The sequence below is a fragment of the Protopterus annectens genome, chromosome 1.part2 (genome assembly GCF_019279795.1).
Source record: "Protopterus annectens isolate FY-2018-M chromosome 1.part2, PAN1.0, whole genome shotgun sequence".
NCBI classification, from domain to species: domain Eukaryota; kingdom Metazoa; phylum Chordata; order Ceratodontiformes; family Protopteridae; genus Protopterus; species Protopterus annectens.
In genome coordinates, this window is record NC_056727.1 from 897651155 (window position 1) to 897673412 (window position 22258).

At 37.4% G+C, this 22258-nt stretch overlaps 1 protein-coding gene across 1 annotated transcript in view; it reads right to left on the reverse strand.

The window, feature by feature from the left end:
- The window catches only part of LOC122791686 (xanthine dehydrogenase/oxidase-like), a 1688659-nt gene that overhangs the window by 1437715 nt on the left and 228686 nt on the right, over nucleotides 1–22258 (reverse strand). Inside the window, exon 3 of the mRNA XM_044059558.1 lies at nucleotides 16404–16500. Coding sequence (XP_043915493.1) covers nucleotides 16404–16500 — 97 coding nt within the window. The remainder of the gene's footprint in view (nucleotides 1–16403; nucleotides 16501–22258) is intronic.

The following is a 22258-nucleotide window of genomic DNA, read 5'->3' on the forward strand; positions in this document are numbered from 1 at the left end:
CATGCTTGGGCTACGCTACATTTGTAAAGTAGTTTTCCAAAATATTTGTTGGGTTTATAAATAGGTTCATAGGTAGGTACTAGGCTATTGGCCCAAGGGCCTACTTAAGCCTAGCCAGCAAGGTTCCATAGCTTACGCCACCCAAGAAAGTTATTTTCCTGTGCCACTGTCCAGCAGAGACACAGAAGTGATCCCTGGGGTGTATTTCCTATTTCCCATCCACTCATCAAGATTTTTCTTGAAGAGTGCTAATGAAAAACTTTGCTTGACATAGATGGGTAGCTTGTTCCAGAATATAGGAAGTCTATGGGACAGGAATCTATCCCTCCAGCATGTCCTGTTTATTGTGGTGGCAAGGTTTAGGTCCCTAGAGCATGTAGCTTGGAGGGATTGGGATTTTTTTAGGTGTAGCATGTCCAACAGCTCTGGGTTTGATATAGCTTTATATGTTAGACAGAGATCATCTTGGAGTAGGCGATATGCTATGGAGTAAAGCTGGAGTTTTTTGAGGCAATCAGTGTTGGGCATTTGTTTGAGGCCAGTAATCCTCTTTGTGAGGTACTTCTGTGGCCTTTCCAGCTGCTGTAGATGTCTTGTGAGGTATATTCCAAAAGGAAGTTGTACTCTATAATGGGTCTAATGAGTGATGAGTAGAGGGGAACAATGACCTCTTTTTTCCTGGATGGGAACCCTTTTATGATGAGGTGTGCCACGTAGAAGGACTTCCTGACTACTGTGGCGATGTGACTATCAAAGGAGAGACTACTGTCCACTTGTGTCCCAAGGTCTCTTATCACGCATTCAGTGTTAAGTAGATTGTGGCCTATGTGGTAGTTCATGGGTACTGAGTTTTTACCAAAGGGGATGACTCTGCACTTTTTGTCATTGAGCTTGAGGCCGTGGCTCTGACACCAGGCATCCATCTCAGTGAGGCCCTTCTGTAGGATGCCCACATCATTTGGGGACTTGACTATGGCTCCTAGTTTGCAGCCATCTGCAAACTTCATTAGCCAGAGGCCTTCTGTATTAGCCTGTACTTCAGAGAAGTAGATACCAAACAGGAGAGGTCCCAGGACGGAACCCTGTGGTACTCCACTTGTCACTGCTTTGAGGTCACATTTGGAGTCTGCAAATTTTACAGTGTGGGTTCTGACAGTGAGCCAGTTGGCAACCCATCTTGTGACATAGGGATTTATACCTAGTTTAGTGAGTTTAGCTATAATTCCAGAATGGGGGATGGTGTTGAAAGCCTTGGCGAGGTCAAGATAGGCTGTGTGAACCACCTTACCCTCATCCACGGCTTTGGTGACTGCCTCAAAGAAGTCAATCAGGTTCAGGAGGCATGATCTGCCTTTCACAAATCCAAACTGGGTGAGATCCAGAGTTTGGAGGTTACCAATGTCTTTGTTTATGACTTCCATGATGATACGTTCCATTGCCTTGCAGACCAAAGCCATCAGGCTAATAGGTCGATAGTTCCTGAGATCAGTGGTGGCTCCCCCTTTGTGGAGTGGGATAACTGTTGCTGTGCACCATTCAGTGGGCACAAAGCCTGATGCAAGGCTATTATTGAACATGATGCTTAAGTAGGGAGCCAGTTCGTTCTGACGTTAGTGTAAAACGCAGCCTGGGATGTTGTCCAGTCCCATGGATGCTGTGTTTTTGGCTTTAGAGAGTGCAGCTTTTACCTGAGTAGTTGTGATTACAGGGACTCTGCATTCTTCCTGTATAGATATGGGCCCTTTAGGGGGTGAGGGGGGGGGGATAAAGTTAGCACCGAACCAATCTGCCAGGATGTTGGCAATATCAGTTGGTTCTGTAATTTGAATGCCTTTATGCTGTAACTCAGAGCAGATCTGGGTGTCAAGTAGTTGTTGATTAGATGTACGGAGAGTATGGTCTGGGCTATAATAGGATACCAGGGAGGAGAGAGAGAGGCAGGAAGTAGGTTTGTAAAATACAGAGTGTATGATTTGAAACTGAGACATTTGTAGTAGTTGGGGGGGGGGTTCCCTATTATGAGATCGCACATGCAGTTTGTCAAATGCGTCTTGATCGAACTAAAAAGAGCAAAAAGGCAAAATAGCGAAGCGGCCTTTCAGTGAATTCTTTCCCTGGGAAAGAATTTGCTTGGCCACTTTCATTACTTTGACATTTTTGGCACTGTAATGCGATCTTGGTGTTGGTATATTTAAGTAGGGAGGGTGTGGGGGGCAAAGCCCCCCACAATATGTAATGTTTTAAAGTTTTTTTCGCTGTTCTGAGGTTTTGACATTGTAAGCTTTTGCTTACATGGGGTCGATTAATTATCATTCACTTTTGTAAGCATGTGATAATATAATATAGACCCGTTGGGGGAATTCTAGCCATTTACGAGAATTGAGTGTGAGTTATGAGAAGAGTTAGTGGCAAATCTGGCTACATTATGGTAAGTTTGTTGGAGCTTTGAAAGATGTGTGGAGTGAATAGAAGTGAGAATTGGGGCTGCATAAAGAAGGGAGGGAAGGAGGAGAGACTGAGTTATGGAGAGTCTAGCTTCTGAGTTAAGAAATTTCTTATTTTTGTGGAGTAGCCCTAGTTTATAAAAGCTTAATAATTATTAAATGAAGGTTACAGTAATAAGGGCTTCATCTGAACAATGATTATATGCATTTCTTAATTTTAAATAGTTATTAATAATCATATGTCCTTAAAAGACAATCAAAATAAAAAAAAAAACACTTCATCTAATAGATATCAATGTTAATTTGTTATAGAGACTGATGTTATCATTTAAACCCGAGAATTTGGTGGCATTTAACCATAGTTGCCACCATAGTTCTATACTCTCCAGTTTAGAATCATAATGATTTCCAGTCATAGTACATTTTACACTGCAAAGAGAAATCCTCATAACAACTGGGTCCAGAAGAGACGTCAACTGAATATGGAGCAATAAACAAGTTTATTGTTGAGCATTTTCATTTAATACCTTGAACTTCATCAGAACAAATAAACACATTCCATATTCCCATTTTAAAATCACTCATAGGTCAATCATATGACAAATTCCATCCAATCAAAATACAGGAAATACAACCACTAAAGCAACTGATCATTAAAAACATTCTATTCATAAATATATTTGTTAAAAAAATACATTAAACTTCATAATGTTTCAGTCTTAAAAGACAATTAACAAAACATGTTTCATTCAAAACAGGGAAACTGCTGGCATTTAAAAATAATTGCCACCACAATTCAAGAGATTCTGCATATTCATTCGTCCATCCATTACAAGGACTACGTAAAACCTTTTCAAGGACAAAAAGACAAAAAATTGTATCCGTCATTAACTTTAATATATTTAAATAATACATGTGTTCATAAACCCGTTGACAAATATTTCTATTGGCCTTGTTCATATAATATGCTGGGCAGAGCTGATATTGGGCTAAGTACACCATGCTTCTTGAATTACAAGTAAAATGTCCCCTGGCTTGGATGGTTTTGTCCCTTACATGAATGGAATCACTAGCCAGAATAAAACTACACTGATGGGAGTGGCCATACTTAAACATACCAATATTTTGGTCTTCTGGAGATTTTGAAAAAAACAGGCTTTCTCTTCTTCATGTAATTCTTTGAACATTTTCCATTCTTGTAAGTAATGAAAGGTATAATTATCATCTAGTTCAGTTATAACCTCTGTATGTTCATTTAATAAAGCCCAATTCTTATGTAAAATAGCAGCAATGGGACTACTGTCCAAAGTAAATTTCATCACAAAAGCCTTCATATAGTTCCCAGATGATCGTAGGTTGTGACAATGCCATGTTCCAAAATAATGGGGGTATAAAAAACATTCCTCCTTTTAGCTATAACCTCCTCAAGTATCAGGTTCACAAAATATAAAGGGTGACCCCTTCTAAGAAATATGTTGACAAGAACCTCACATTCATTTAAGAACATGTCATAATCAGATACCATCCGAGCCAAACGTACAAGCTGACCCTTAATCACAGCTTTATTTTGATGTTTAGGGTGGCAACTGTTAAAATATACAAAATAATTAGAAATGGTGGGCTTTCTATAAGCATTCAATTTAAATTTATCACCCTGATATTTTTTTTAAGTATGATGTCCAAATAACTAATCACATCTTTTTTGGCATTATCAGTAAATCGCAAAACTTCAGAAGTATTATTGATATATCTTATGAATTCATACATTTTACCTTCTGTGTCAGTTCAAAAACAAAAATACTGTCCAGAAATCATGCATACACAGACCAAGACTTGCTAAACCTACTGTTAAAAATGTATTTGGCTTCCCAGTGGGCCATAACAAAATTAGCAAAAACAGGAGCGCAATCTGCCTTCAATCACTACCCCAGTTCTCTGTCTAACTAATTGTCCCTCAAAATAAATAAAATTGTTCTTTAACACTAACTCCATGAGAGTGACCAGGGTATTCAATCTCCCAGAGGTCAATGTAACATTTAAGTTCATAGATTAGTACTAGGCTAACTGCCCTTGTGGGCCATTTTAAGCCTAGCCAGTTACCCCATGTGAAAATCAAAACATGTACCTTGTGTTTGTAAGGCAAATACCATAACCATTATGCCAGCCTCTAAAGTTTACACAAATATGTTCACCAAACCATTGTAAACCTAACTCATGTGGAAATGAGTACAAATCTTTAATGTGTATAATCAAAACAATCCTATCACTTCGAAAAGGGTCCTCTCTAAGTTTCCTCAAAAAATCCTATAAGTCTTTACAAATTTGAAGTAAACAATCAAATCCTCTTTTAAGGGTTAAAACTAAAAACTTAGCAATAAGATGAGTCTTAAACCTTGTCACATCAACAGTTGACCTCAAAGGTGGATTGTTAATATCTTTATGGATTTTAGGAATGGCAAATATGGTTGGCAGCAAAGGTATATCATTCGACATAAAAGTAAACCCATTTTTATTTAGCTGTCCCTGTAGTAACATATCTGTAAGGGGAATGTCTCTCTTACTACACACACTATTTATCTTGTTCACTGACACTTGCTCATGCACTCAATCAGTTAATAAACGGTAGATTCAGCTAAGATAATTTTATCCATAATAACTAACCCATCCCCCTTATCAGGTTTCATAATCCCCAAATCACTGTTGCCACACAATCCATCGAAAAAGTTGCAGTCATTAACTGAAAGATTAATATATTTGTTAGCTATTGAACAATTCAAAATATACCTAATGTCTAACTCACAAATCTTTTTGAAATTTTGCAGCAGTTGATGAATAGGGGGATTACATGGGCTAGGTCTTAGTAAACCGGTAGTGGCTGATGCGTCATCACCAGGTTCAAACCAAAGTAAAAAAATTAAGTTTTCTAATATAAAGTTTCAAATCCATCAACACATCATTAATGGAAGCTCTCCTTGCTGGAGCAAAGGTCGTATCTTTTTCTAATAAGTCAGCATGGCCTGAATTAAAGTCACTGGATGAATAAATACAAATACTAAAATCCAATCATCTGTTGTGAATAATCTTGACCATACTACTGTCAGTAAAAAGCTCTGAAGATGGAGACTTTTGAAGGGGAACCATATATGTCTATATAAAGAAGACCCCTACAACTATGGATATATTTTATTTATTTAATCTTTTATTGAGCAGTGAAGAAATCTAGGCTAAGACTGGATTACCTTTTACCCAGTATTTTGTATTTGTATTTATTCGTCCAGTGACTTTAATTCAGGCTCATATAGAACTCATCACTGTACTGCTTTGAGACAGCTCCACTGGCTTGAACTGCCCAACCTCCTAACCTACAATCAGCTCTGCCTCTGTCATTCTATCTATTACCTCCCCAATAAGTGTCCTGCCCTCAAAAACCTAGTACAACATCACTCAGCCAAAAGGCCTCTTAGATCATCAAGCAAACTACTACTAGAAGTCACCAACAGCTACAATAGCTTTGGAGATGCACTATATAGTAGTTCAGTGGCTAAAAAAATGGAACTCTGTCCCTACAAGCATTCAAAACACATCATCCAAAGCCTCCTTTAAAGACCTCATCAGGCAACATCTCAAGGAAAGTTGACAGTGCCATGATTGCTCCCCAGGCTAGTGAAAACGGATAACACATACATACAAAATCTAGAGCACTTGATAATAGTTTTCAATCTTACTCACAAACACTGGCTAATCTACAATGTATGTACTGTACCTGTGTACTATGTATGTATTCTACCTATGTTCCAAATTTCAGCTGTACACCACAAATCTATTAATTACCTTTATTTTTAAAATTAATATTTTTTTGTTTGTTCTCTCCACTGTAACTGTTTATGTGCCGCATACCACTGTAAAAACATGTCTCCTGTAATTTGTGTGTATACTGATCATGTCTAAATAAATAAATGTGTCTGTAATTTTTCTTTGTGGAGCTTTTCTCCCCGGGCCTCTGCTGAAAAAGGGGCTTTTCGGCTCAGTCACACACCCCTGGTTAACAAATGTAAAATAAAATAAAATAAACTGTTGAAAGTACAAAATGTTGAAACCTACTTTATGCAGGGGGCATGCGACCCCATACCTTCAACATTTTGACTTTCAACATTTTGGAGGGGAACCTTCAAAATGTTGATGGCACAAAACATATAAAGTAGAAAATGTTGAAAGTGAATTTGCCCTTTCCCCACTCCTGTTCAGTCCTGGAGTTGGTATTTATAAGTATCAGGTGGTGTTGGGAGTGCACTGCATGGGAGGTTCATGGGGGCTTGCCCCTGTATAAAACAGGTTCCAGCAGTTTATACTTTCAACAATTTGTATGGGAACCATATATATACATGTAGATATTATAGATATAGATAAATCGGTGTGTGTGAGTGTGTGTGTGTGTGTGTGTGTGTGTGTGTGTGTGTGTGTGTGTGTGTGTGTGTGTGTGTGTGTGTGTGTGTGTGTGTGTGTGTTTATTTATGCATGGTTCTGTGACATTTAATGGCAGGTTCACTTTACTGACATGGAAATCAGGTAAAAGAAACTATATTTGACTAAAACTACATTGATTGAAACTTAATTTCAACCAAAAAAGTCTATAGATGGTATATTTGGTGTCTGTTTTGATTTTGGAAGTTGTAAGGGCAGTAATATATATTGCGTGTGGGCATGTATTTATGTTTCATAACAGAATATCAATTAAACCCCACCATATTAGGTCTGATAGGGGAAATGGTGTTTTGAGACATGACAAGGAAGAAGTTAGTTTGGAGCTTCTATAATAAAATATATCATCATAGAGAACTTTGAAAAGATGAAGGGGAAGAAATGAGAGGTACTTTAATGCAATGATGAGGGGAAAAGCTAGAGGAAGAGATTAGGTTACAGTCTGATAAAAAAATGCAGCTGGAGTTAGACGGAGTACGTAGGTATCTGATGGTAAGGAAGGATTCAAGATAAAATGGGCTACCTGAACATTCCTATAGGAGATGGGTAACAACCAGTAAGACTTTCTGTGAGATACATAATAATGTAGCACTAGAAGGGCAGTACCACCTTCTTTTACTAGATCCAGATTAGTGTTGTTACCTAAAGATAAAGAGAAAAAGCAGAAAACCCTTGCAAGAGAATAGAAAAAATTCTCCCTAGACCAACAGGAATAGGGCAAAGAGGGTTTGTTAAGGGCAGGAAATCAGGAGACAATGGGTTCCAGCTCAAAAAATGTACTACTCAGGAGATGACAGAAAGTTGGGACCAGGCAGAAATTGTCTTTTTTGACACTTGTAAGGTATTTGATAATGTTGATTGAAGATTTCTGTTTAGAATTTTGGAAGAAATATGCATTGGGCCAAGTTTAGGGGTTGGATCAAAGCACTGTATGATGATCCCATGGTGAGGTTATTAGTAAATCTGGAATTAACTAAGGTATTAAAGGTAGGGAGGGGTACAAGGAAAGCATGTCATTTGTCCCCTAGTGTATACATTTTAATTATAGATGTATTAGCACAAAGGGTTTGACAGAGCTTGTACAAACTGGATCTAATTATACAATAAGCGTGAGGGATATTTAGAGAATTTAGAATGAATTTTGAATTTTGATTGAAATTGGAGGAAGACTATGCAAGTCAGAGTTGAAAAAGGGAGGGTAAAATGAAAGAGGAGTTGATAGGAAAGAAAGAGGTAGTTCAGTATCTGGGTGTAAGAATTTGGAGGACTTTAGCTCAAACAGTGCAGGTTGTCCACGTTAATGGTTTGTTGAGCTGAATATTTTAGTAAATCTAATATGTTAGTTGGATGAATAAAAGGGGTAAAAGTGATGACATTTAGGAATCGCATTTATGTTTAGACATCACCTCCAGGACGGTACAAAGTGGGTTCAGAACATACAGATGAACTGTGATAGAATAATGAGGGAAGTGGAGTAGTGAATGAAAGACACAGTAGGAATGAGGAGACTATGAGGAGGATAAGGAATGCCTGACGTCCAGACATAACTGCAGGCACTGATGTTAGCATTTGTTTACATGCCAGGACAGGAAGAGGAGGAGAATGGATAGGAAGCTATTAGGTTAAAAAGGACTCTGGGGTTGCAGAAAGTAGAAGAACATTGAGGGAGCTTAACTCAATGGATGTGTCTAATAGTCTCAATGTTAGGAGGAGTATAGGTGGAGATTTATAAGTTAATGGAAAGATTTGTCCTGAAGCAGTGAAGTGGTTACAATTCATGCAACTGAAATTAGCTGTTAAAGTTAGTAAAGACTGATATAATGCAGTCAATTCATGAGGAAGTGATAAATACCAGTATTCATGAAAGAAGCAGGTTTGTAATTCGAAAATAAATGTAGAAAGATGTATGTAAAGTTAGTTGAGAATAAATTTGTCCACATGATGGAGAAATTAAGAAAGAGGTGGGAAACTGTGGGGTGTATAAGTATATCTGAAGAGGAATGGAAGGAGATGTTGAGAAGGTACAATAAATTAAAAGTCATGCCTACTATATGGGATCAGTATATGGGATGGTTGCATAGGTAGACCAGATTTCCCTTCATATACAGAGATATTCCAAGGTAAGGGAGGAAAACCATTAGAGACATGGAGAGAAGGAGACAGAAAATCTTCATATGTTTTGAAAGTGCCAGGCAGTTAAACATTTATGCACTAGTTGCATAGAGAAATTGGAAGGAGTGCAAAAGCAACGAGTCTCAAAATATTGAAAGTGCATATAGCTGGGGTTAGGTGGATAGGAGAACGAGAGACAGCAGGAGAATGTGCAGTTATTGTATCTGGTAGGATGAGTAAAGAGGATTATAGCTAAATGCTGGAAGAGACAGATAAGCTGGATGGAAAACAGGTTGAAGATCAATAATTTGGGAATATATAAATGTATACTGACAGCCCAAGGGATATGAAAGTAGAAAGAAAGTGGAAGGAATGGAAGAAATTTCTAGACAAATATATTAAATGCTAATATAATGTAATATAATATAATATAATATAATATAATATAATATAATATAATATAATATAATATATGTAAGTGAATTGTGTTACTATCTATGGGGTAGTATGAGTGTCAAAATGTGTTTCAAGTTTCATTACTGTATATACACTGTCAGGGGTCCAGACAAAGACATGATAAAATCAGCAAGCAAAAATGAGTAGTATTGCTGGAAATGAACTTATCCTGAAGTCTTGTTGAGTACCTTAGCAAGGTAGACCCTGTTTTAACAAAATTGGACCAAGACAACATTGATATATAGACTGTATTTTATATAGCATATATCATGGACAGAAGTAGGTTAAAAATAAAAAAGATGGCCGGGTGCACAAGTCCCAGGATAAAAAGTGCCATACACTGGTGCCAGGACTGGAAAAAATGACAGTGCAGAATCCTCAAGAAACTGAAACATTCCTACAATGGGGTTAGGCCAGGCTCAGGGAAACGATAGCCCCCCCCCCCCCCCCCACTATAGATGGGAGTAGTAGTCCAGAAAAACACAAAAACTAACAGGCCAAAAAAGAGCCATAATGATGACAGACTAGAATACTGAGGTTAAGAAAGAAATGATGTATTGGTGCCAAAATGCAAGAAGCCCAGAATTTCAAGATAGAAGGTATTCAAAAAGATTAAGATAAAAATTAGAGGAAAGAAAAATACTTGCATAAGAAAAACTGTCAAAAGCTTCAAAAAGCAAATATGTGCTCATTAATATAACAGATTCATGAAAAACATTATATAGACCAAGAAATCCTGAGCTGTTTGGAAAAAGAAGTGACTGAGAAAGTGAAAAAATATAAAGAATAAAATCTATAGATTTTTAAACAGAATAAAAAAAGAATATTGGACTTGGATAGAAAGAGAGATCTGATATGGTATAATATTCATGCAAAGAAGAAAGTAAAACTAATCAATACAAAAAGCAGCACCAAAGATACTTGAAGAGAAATACAGCCAAAGGCATTTGGATATGGAACATTTTACAATACATAAAAAAAGAAACAAAGGGGGAAAGTAGAAAAGTGGATTAGTAATGGAGAAGTTAAAGAAACAGAAACTGAAGTTATGGATTACCTGCAAAGTCAAGGATTTAGTGTAGAACATCCAACTCTGGTAATATCATAGCATGATGGAACGATGAGTCCCCAAATTAGGGAGAAACAGGTGGAACAGGAAGCATTTGTTTATTTGCTACATGAAGATACTCTGGAGCCTTTGGCAGGAAACCAGAACAAAAGTTCAGTTGGAGTTGCACAGCAAAGGAAGGAACATGAAACTGTGGCATCTTCAATGCAGTCAATGTTGCGGATTGATAGGCCACTGAATTCCCATATGATCAAGCAATGGATAATGCAGGATGAAGCTGAAGAGAATATATCATGGGAAGATGTTCTGGAACTTTCTGTAGAATGCCCACAGGAAACAGAGAATAAAGAATGTGCCCACAGTTTAGAAGACAAAGATCTAAGGGAAGAGTTGCTTAATTTAATAGAGCTGGATAGACATATTAAGATCAATGAAAGAAAAAGATTACACAAAGTCAGTAAGATCCAAAATGTTAGAAGTCTGATAAAGGAACACAGTAATCTGGACTATTAACAGAAATTCATGTGATATAACAGAAGTAAATTGGATATAGCATTGTACAGAAAAAATAATAGCGTATAAAGTCTTACCATAAAAATATAGGTCAATAAAGGAAAGGAAGAAATCAAATCCCTTCATGGGAGTACTGAATACAGAAAACTATAAAGCAATTAAGACAAGAAGTGTCACTGTTAGAATAGTATAGAAGAGGGAACAGTTAGATGCGATAAAAGCAATGTTCAGTATTAGAAAAGACCAGGATCTATCATACACTGTTTCAAATAATAAACTAAAGATATCAGCACAGGAAGAAAAACTTAGAAGATATGCAGATAAATTTTAAAGTAAAAAATAAGCAGTTAATTGATGACCCAAAACGGTTTTATAGAGAATTTGGAAACAAAGCAAAAGGAATAGAAATACCACCAAAAAAGAAGAAATAAACACATTTTAGATAAATAATCTATAAAGACCCCATGGAACGTAACAAAGATGCTGAATGGACAGAAGAAGAAAAAGACGCAATAAGAAATTTAAATGTACAGGATATGAAATGGGGTAAAGTAACAGCCAGAGAAATTGAAACAAAATTAAGAAAAGCTCCTAAATGGAAAACCCCAGGCCCAGATGCAGTACCTAATTTTGGCTAGATGATGATTTAGCCCAGAGCAAGAACTAATTATATGTGCATCCAGAATAGACACCGACCTGGTTAATAAACAGAAAAGTGATATTCCTCCTTAAGAGTGAACCTGCAAGCTATCCTAAAAACTGTAAACCAGTAACTTGCCTTCTGACAATGTATAAACTATACACTAGAATTTATGCTGACGGAGTTTATAGTCATTCAGAAGAAAACTCAATCATGGCAATAGAACAAAAGTGTAATAAAAAAATCGTATGGAACAAAGGATCATTTGTTGTTAAATAAAATCATAATGGAGAGCTGTAAAAAGGGGAAGAATCTAAGTATGGCATGGATGGACTATAAAAAGCATTTGACGATATCCCACATTCATGGATAAAAGAATGCTTAAAAATGTGTAAGATATAACCTACACTGATCAATTACATTGCTGTGACCATGAAACAGTGGCAAACCAGTTTGCAGTTAAGCCATGATAAAGGACAAATTATTATCTCAGAGATAATAATTCAAAGGGGGATATTCCGGGGTGACTCTGTGTCGCCACTGCTCTTTTGTCTTGTCCTTAACCCATTAAGCTGTCTACTTAGAAGATGACATCATGGTTACAATTTGGCACCCAGGCAACAACAATATGTAAAGGTTTTTCATCTTTTTTTGTGGATGATTTAAAACTATATAGTTCATCACATGAGGTGCTGAAAGCACATCTGGAAGTGGTCAAAATTCTCTCAGAGTATATAAGAATGTAATTTGGTCTTGATAAATGTGCAAAAGCAACATTTTAAGCAGGAGAGTTGTAGTACCAAAAAAATATCTGCCTGGGGCACGATTGTGACATAAAGGAACTTGAGCAGGAGATAATGTATAAATATTTGGGAATTAATGAAGGATTGACAATAAAACATGAATAAATATGAACAAAGCTCAGTAAAGAATATTTTAGAAGACCAAATTTAATACTGAAAACAGCCCTGGAATCTAGCAACAAAGTCCAGACAATAAATCAATTTACTCCTCCAGTTCTAGCTTACAGTTTTGAAGTGATTGACTGGTCCCAAAAGTTATTGGATCAGATGGACAGGGAGACAAGAAAAATGTTTCATGCTTCTCAAATAACATCTAAAAATGTATATACCAAGATAATACATCCCTCATTCTAAAAGCAGTATGGGCCTCCTCGAATATGATTACATGCCTAGATCTGCGATCATAGGACTGCATACATACCTGCTGACCTCATCATATCCAAACATAGTGAAAGTTTTGAAACATGAAAAAAGCAAATCTAAGATGACTTTTGTGCTTAGTTTAGCAGAAGCATATTAGTATGAAGCAGGAATGGAAACCAAACCAGAAGTATTGAAAAATCTGGCAGCAACTGAATGTGACAAAAAAAGAAAGAAAGAATATAATTAGAAGGATCAGATGAAAAGGCAAGAAATGTGGAAAGGGCATAATGGTTGCAAGTACAGCAAACTCCTGGAACAATCTCATGTTGATTAGGATCTGGTGAAGGGATGGATAAGGACAGGTGAATTTAAACCCAAAAATGAAAGGTTAATATTAGTGGCCGAAGACAGTGGACTACATACATATTGGTTTACAAAGTCCATTGAAGATGTGGGAAAAACAGACAAATGCAGGTTCTGTAAAACAGAAGTGGAAACAGTCAGACTGGTGACTGTTGCTGGTTGTGATAGACTAATGGCAGACTGAATGGCATAATAATGTGGCAAGACTGCTGCACTGGGGATTGTGCAAACATTACAATATTGAAGGAGCTGAGAAGCATTCAAAACATGACCCACAAAGCGTTATAGAGAATAATGAATTGTACATCACATGGAATCACCTATTACTGACAGTTTGAAGCATAGATGCGAGAAAACCAGATATTATAGTAGTCCATGAAAAGAAGAGAAAAACAGCATTGATCATTGAAATTTCTACACCCAGAGAAAACAGTGTCTTGCATAAAGAGAGACACACAGTCATAACATACTTGAATTTGCTTTGCAGGCAGAGATGAGGCAATGTAAGGATACCTAGACAGTTCCAATAGTAATAGCAGCAATGGGTCTCATAAATAAGAATTTACAGTCTTATTTAGATATGCTGCCAATACATGTAACTGTATGAATTGCAGGAATCAGTTCTGGACACACTGCAGGTGCTGTGAAGATTAAAGATTAAAAATGGATGGTAAAAATGCCCTGTGTAAGCACACCACCAACTAAGACAAGTTTTTGTTTGCTGTTATAGAACAAGTTCCTTTTGACTGGAGAGGGGTTAGTTACAAAATCAGGTTAGAGACCAGGGAAATAGAAGAGCAGATGAGGCTAAATATAGATAAGTACCCAGGACTTAATGAAATGATCAATATAAAATGTTTTTAAAAGAGAAAAGGCTGAATGCTAATAGAAAATTGAAAGATCACATACTTTTTGCATGTGTTTTTGCATGAAAGTTTTAATGATTCTTTAGTAACAAGATTTGTGTTTTTTTATTGTATAATTGATTGTTAACTGATTGTATTTCATTGGTTTAGTGAATATTTAAATTATGTGCTTTTAGTGTGTATTAAGTATTTTTCTGTAAGTCTGAATAGATGAAAGCATCCAAATAAAAGTTTTAAAGCGTATGCACTTGTTTTCTTTCATGGTCCACTTTGCACTGTATTTATTCTTTCATTCATTTGACACAATGATTCATCTCAGGTTTAACAGTCAAGAAAGTGGCTGTAATTTATGATAATTTTTGTGTGCGTGTGTGTGTGTGTGTGTGTGTGTGTGTGTGTGTGTGTGTGTGTGTGTATGCTATAATGCGTGTATAGTTAGACACATTTGTTTGTGCTTGCATGCACTAGCATGTGTGTGTGTGTGTGTGTGTGTGTGTGTGTGTGTGTGTGTGTGTGTGTGTGTGTGTGTGTGTGTGTGTGTGTTTGTGTGTGTGTCTAGACATTATTAAATACTTACATAGTATATACTTCTGGTATAAAGTATATCCTACAACAATTGCATGCCCTACAGCAACTTTGAAACATTAGTTGGAGAATACTACTTATAAAACAAACACCAACTAATTTAACAGATAGCCCATTTTCTAAGTGTAGTAATGAATAGGCTGTGCATTTTATGTAAATAATGGGCCTTGTACAGGTATGTAGAGCTTCATCCTGTAATGCCAGGCTTCACCCCCCCCCCCAAGAGGGAGTTTATTAATTCCCTGTAAACTCCAGCCTGTCAGGCATTAATTTTTGCTTATTTTTCATACAAATATGGTTGTTGCTTTCAGTAAATCTTGTAAAATGTAAGATCTGTAGAATGTAAAGATGTTATCTATACACAATCTGCAATTGCTTCAAGTGGAATGCAGGAATCTTTCTATTTAAAATTAAATCCTCATAAGAAATACATAATATGTGACTTTTTTGCACATGGTATGATTATTAGTTCAATATTTTTGCCTAACATTCAAACTGTGCAAATTGTCTTGCAGCCCTGCAACAGAAAATCAACCATGGAATTCTTTGCCTGTGAGACTGTGTAACTGAAAGTTTGATTTATTAGTCAAAGGTAGATAGAATTCAGGAATTCTTTAGCTCCTGGTAGTGGTAATTTGTGATGGCTGTGAGACTGTGCAACTGAAAGTTTGATTTTATAAGTCAAAGATAGAATTCAGTGATTCATTAGCTCCTGGTAGTGATACAACCAGATTAGTTGTTACTAAGACTTCCATAAGCTGTCTGCTAAAATCAATTTATTTTGGATTTCTTTGTACAAGTGCACAGCTATTTATATGTTTAATTTAACAAAGTGCATCACTTAATTTTATTGATTTTAAGTAGAGTTGCATTAATTTAATTTCAAAAAATCTGTGTCCTGTGGTTCATCTCAACAATTGTTGCTCACTCTTTTGAAGAGTGATTGCTTAAAGTTATCGCTTCCATAAAAATATTTTATGGTTAGGTTCTACTCCAAGCACTCATGCCCCAAGTTCTTGAAAACCACTGTTTTAAAAGCAGGGATTTGAGTGTCTTGTAGTATAAGTAAGCAGAGACTTGCAGTCACACTCAAATATGAGTTTGGGCAAGCAGCTATTGCAACTTACCTGAATAAATTATTTAAGTTCAAGCAAGGTAACTGTAGCAGCAGCCATAGGCAGGAGTGGAATGGGAGTAGTAGGTGAGTTTTAGGATTAGGGAGCAATAGGGGAGATTTAGGGTTAGGAAGTGGGAAAGGAGTTTAGGGTTAGGAAGCAGAAATGAAATTTTAGGTTCAACAGACAAGAACTGGTGTTAGGAACTGGGTAGGAGTTTTAGGATTAGAGTTAATGCACTGGTAAGGCTAGAGGGTGTTATAGGGTGGCTATTGGGAGAGCTAATTAGTTATGTGAGATTGGACTACTGGGAGTTCAAGCAATTATATTTTTGAAAAAGTGGCAGTTAGCATGTTTCCCAAGTTTCTAGCATGTAAACACTTACAGTAGACCTTAATGGTGGGCTTATTTTAAGGGTAATCAGTAATTGCGTTCTTGGTGTGACAGATTAGACTGGATACTGACAGCCTAACAATGTAACTGCAGCTACAGAACCTACAGTATAAAATTAAAGATTAATATCAGAGCACAACAGTTTTGCCAGTACCATGGCATTTACTTTAATGCTTTTACATATATTTCTCTTAAAGGATACACAATTTTCTTCTGAAATACATCAAACCGGGAGACCATTACAGTACAGGCCCCACATCCTCCTTCTGCACATCCCAGTTTGGTTCCAGTCAGACCCACTGAAGTAACACTCGTTAAGGAAAATGTATTTTTTCACCATCATCTTTGTATTACTTGGGCACAATAGATCAAGCATTAAAACCTCCATTTATAAACATCTAATAAGTTCCATACAATAAACAGTCTATTTGTTATTTATACCATACAAATATGATTACAGTATTAATGTTTTGGTGAATGTGTTACTCAGCTGAGCAGAGCTATATACAATAGATGCAGAGTAATATTTTAAACCTAGGTAGATTGTAAATTATTTTTAACTCATATAGCAATTGTAAAAATATCACATATACAGCAAATACCAGGTGCAGAAGATACAGATGATTTAAACTTAGCTTCTGATATGTTGAAATAAAAATGATCAATTCATATATTAACATATTAGCTAATGATGGTTACTGGGGTCTAAATGCTTGCCATGAAATGAATAATAAAATAACTGTCAAATTGCATGTCACCATCAAAGCAGACATGCTTTGATCTCAGCAACTTCATAACACTACTGATATAAGTAATATCTGTGGAGATTGTCTGATATGATATCATTCCCCATATTAAAAGGACAGGATTCCCCACAGCTCACACTTTGTAAAGTGGATGAGGTTCCATTTGTCTGGGTTCATCTCCTTGATGTTAAAATTCCCAGTTGATGTTTTCCATAAGAAATCACTTCCACTACAGCTTCTATGTGGGTACCAGTAATGACTAATTTTATTTTGCAATTTCTATTTTCTTTTGTTTTTCTGCAACTGTGTGGGTTAGTATCTATAAAGATGGAAATGTGTGGGTGGGGCTTATCCCCCAGCAGGAGGACGTAGAGCACTTGCATTCCTAAAATATGATTCGTTTTACACGTTTCATTGGGTTAAGTTTCCAAAGAGTTGAAGTCAACCAAGTGAATCCTCATCCACTCAAAGGGAAGCCAAATAGCACCAGTCACAATATCAGCCTGTTAATCTACTAAAACTAGTGATTAAAATGTAGTAGAAACACGCAGCAGTGCTTTCTTTAGTAGTAATCCACAAAATGTTATCGATATGAGCATGGGAAAGTTGAGAAGCAAAAGGTTATGAGTCTTATGTACAATTATTTATAACTTGATGTTAAACTTAGAAAACAAATGCTATGAGAGAAAGGAGGGGAGTATCTAATATCTGCATCAAATGAGAGGTACTTTCTAGCATTGCTGTATGTTCGAGTACCAGGTATCTACTAAGCTACGTCATCCTGCACCTGTGCAGCCAGACATTATACTATTTGTAGAAATGGCCTTATGCACACTTCTGGATTCCTCCAGAATGTGGAATAATATGGTATTCCAAGTTCTGGCTGTGTTATATGACAAGAGTACAGTCCCCAAAAAAAGTTATGATTTTAGGAAATCATACACACTACAAGGACATATCTTCATGCTCTTTTTACATATCAAATCAGTACTTTTATGAGCATTGATCAGAGCAAATACCCAGAATGGCAAATGTGCTAGCAGACAAACTGCCTCACAAATGGTCTCTCAACCAACAGAAATTTTCAACCACTGGGGCCAACCTTGCTGCAACCTTTTTGCCTCATAACTTAACAAGTGCAGCAGTTACTTTGCTGTCATCCCTCCACAGGGATAGTCATTGAGAGCTGCTGGAGTCCACAGGTAGCCTCCGGGTCTCCTGTATTCCCACCAATACCTCTCCTGACAACATTCATTCAAAACGCCACAAGGTGCAAGACAAAGGTGATCCTCGTTGCTCCTTTCTGATCCCAGCAGGTTTGTTTTCACTTCTTTTGGTCTAATTTGCTACACCCACCCTGGGTGCTGTATTCCAGTCCATATCTTCTGAGTCAACCATCTGAGATGCCTCTACCAGGTCTACAAGCCCTAAAGTTAACCACACGATTTCTCCGATTTTAACAATAGTCAGAGATGCCAGGCTTTCCTTTTCAGTGGTTTACATTAATTTAATACCTCTCGACAAAAACAGCCAACCAAATGATTTATAAAAATAAGAGAAGATTTTCTATCTCGGACTCATCAAAGGAATTGTACCCCTTCTCTGCTCTTCCCCCATCAACATTGGATTTTCCTTCTTAACTTTTTCCCCAAGGATCCAGTTTTTCTACCATCAAAATGCAAATGACTGGTATATCTAATTTTCACATAGGGCATAAAGAAACTTTAATTGCTTCTCTTAGAATCTTCAAAGCTTTCCTCAAAGGAGATTTCTTACTGAGACAACCATTTAGGGGCCCAGATCCTCCATGGGATGTCACAATAATGCTTACTGATTAACTCAGAAACCCCTTGAACCAGCATCATCAGTGGATCTTGGCTCTTTTCTCCCAGGGATTTCACTCAAATGGGGTCTTTTTGGCCCAGCAGGACCATCTCTATAAACAAATGCAATAAATAAAGAAATGAATGAATGAATTAATTAATTAATTAATTAATTAAAAGTGGCTGTGTCTCGTGAGATTAACCAGTACAAAAAAGTAAATAAATATATCAGCTGAAAAACAACACCTCATTAATGCAGTTTTCTAAAATTAATCTGTTTGTGATGTGAAATAGGACACACACTTGTGGTCATCCTAGCATCAAAAGGGAGTGTGATATCTGCTAACCCACTTAAACAGATTACATTTTAAAATGGGCCCTCATTCTAAGCTTTTTCCCTGATTCTGGAGAGCTGCACAGCCTTGTTATGACATTTGCAGGCTCTGATTGGACGCATTTTAGCTCACAGCTTATTCAGAGAGGAAAATTCCTGTAGAGCTCCTCATTCAGCAGCATGCTTGTACAGTAAAGCTGCAGTTAATGTAACAATTTGAAATACTGGGACCTACATGAGCGAGTCCCTTAATGTCCAAGATTGACAATTCTCAGAATATTCCTTTTTCTCTCAGGTATGGCGATCTTGGAATTTGGGGTGTGCAGGAGTGTAAATAAAAAAGAGGTTTAAAGAAGCGATGTTTAATATCTACTCTTATCCTGAATTTTTGGTATTTTTTGTGGGGGGGGGGCATGTCATGATCGGCATTTTGAGTTGCAACATTTCAGTAGGGAGCCTGCAGATACTCAAGTTTGCTTACCATGTCTGACCCAGCTCTGTTAGAAATGCCATATCTAAAGAAATCCCAATCCCTCTGCACCACACACTCCAGAGACCTCAACCTCATTACCACAATCAACAGTACGTGCTGGAGGGCCAGGTTTATAACCCAGAGACTGCCCATGCTATGGAATAGACTTCCCATATATGTCAAACAGAGCACCTCACTGGCCCTCTTCAAGAGAAATCTTGATGAGTGGATGGGAAATAAAAAAATTCACCCCAGGGATCACTCCAGTGGCTCTACTTGACAGAGGTACTGGGAACTAAGGTCAGGCACATGATGCCAGGGTAATCCTATGGGCTAGGCTTGTAAAGGCTCCAGGGCCATTAGTCTAGTACACACCTATGAACCTATGAACCTATATCTATCTATCTATATATATATATATATATATATATATATATATATATATATATATAAATATATATATATACATATATATATATATATATACATGGATTCACTTGTGAACATTGAAAGCCCATAACACTGAAACTTAAAACAGTGAGACCAAAAGCTTGAACATTCAAAGCACTGAAAACTCAAAACCTTGAATCCCATAACACTGAAAAAACATAGGAGACCAACATGTACTATATTCCAGCACAACTACATATAGAAACAAATAAAAAACAAACCATACTACACTTCTTCAAATATAAGAAAGGGGGCAAGCTCCCCTGCACCCTCCCATGTGGGAGGCTGTGCCTCCCACATCCCCTGCTATTTAAATATATCAACTCCAAGATCTCACTACACTACACTAAAATGTGATATGTTGTAGTATAGAGTAAGAAGGGAACATGACTGAGGTTACCTATGAAAGTATTGGAGAGATATATAGTAATGTGTCATGTTTTAACAAGGAAGTAGATTCGTTTTTGAAAGAGAAGGTTAAGGATAGTTTTTTACAATTTAAAAAGGCAGTCATGAAGCGCAAAATGGTATGTTAACCATTTTGTTCTGTGTAGTGTGATCTCAGAGTTGATATATTTAAGTAGCAGGGGATGGGGGGTGCCGTTTTTTTTTTTTGTTTGTTTCTCTATGTAGTTGTGCTGCCATATAATAAATGTTAGTTTCCTATGTTTTCAGTGGTGTTTTGAATTTTCAAGATTTTGATCTCACTGTTTTGAATTTCAATGTTATAGATTCATAGGTTCATAGGTAGGTACTAGGCTATTGGCCATAGGGCCTATACAAACCTAGCCAAAAAGGTACCCTGGCTTTTGCCACCCAAGAAAATTATTTTCCTGTGCCCCTGTCGAGCAGAGCCACAGAATTGATCCCTGGGGTGAATTTCCTATTCCCATCCAAACATCAAGATTTTTCTTGAAGAGTGCTAATGAGGAGCTTTGTTTGATATAGATAGGTAGTTTGTTCCAGAGTATGAGAAGTCTCTGGGACAGGAATCTATCCCTCCGGCATGTTCTGTTTATTGTGGTGACAAGGTTTAGGTCCCTAGAGCATGTAGCTCGGAGGGATTGGGATTTCTTTAAGTGGAACATGTCCAACAGCTCTGGGTTTGACATAGCTTTGTATGTTAGGCAGAGATCGCCTCTGAGTAGGCGATATGCGACAGAGTAAAGCTGGAGTTTTTTCAGACGGTCTGCATAGGGCATCTGTTTGAGGTCAGTAATCCTCTTTGGGAGGTATTTCTGCAGCCTTTTCAGTTGTTGTAGATGTCTTGTGAGGTACATACCAAAAGGGGGCGTTGTACTCTATAATGGGTCTAATGAGTGATGAGTAGAGGGGAACAATTACCTCTTTTTTCCTGGATGAGAAACCTTTCATGATGAGGTGTGCCACATAGAAGGATTTCCTGACTACTGTGGTGATGTGATTATCAAAGGAGAGACTACTGTCCACCTGTGTCCCAAGGTTTCTTATCACACTTTCAGTTTTAAGTAGACTACCACCTATGTGGTAGCTCATGGGTATAGAGTTTTTACCAAAGGGGATGACAATGCACTTTTTGGCATTGAGCTTGAAGCCATGGCTTTGGCACCAGGCATCTGTCTCAGTGAGTCGCTTTTGTAGGATGTTCACATCGTTAGGAGTTTCAATTATGGCTCCTAGTTTGCAGTCATCTGCGAACTTCATTAGCCAAAGACCTTCTGTGTTAGCTTGTACTTCAGAAAAGTAGATACCAAACAGGAGAGTCAGCCTGTACTTCAGAAAAGTAGATGCCAAATAGAAGAGGACCCAGGACTGAACCCTGTGGTACTCCACTTGTCACTGGTCTGAAGTCGAATTTGGAGTCTGCTACTTTCACAGTGTGGGTTCTGTTAGTGAGCCAGTTGCAACCCATCTTGTGACATAGGGATTTATACCTAGTTTAGTGAGTTTATCTATAATTCCAGAGTGGGGGATGGTGTCAAAAGCCTTGGCGAGATCTAGATAGGCTGTGTGAACCACCTTACCCTTGTCTATGGGTTTGGTGACTGCTTCAAAGAAGTCTATCAGGTTTAGGAGACATGATCTGCCTTTTACAAACCCGAACTTGGTGGGGTCCAGAGTTTGGAGATTACCAATGTCTTTGTTTATAAGTTCCATGATGATACGTTCCATAGCCTTGCAGACCAGGCTCTTTAGGCTAATGGGTTGGTAGTTCCTGGAGTCTGTGGTGGCTCCGCCTTTGTGGACTGGGAT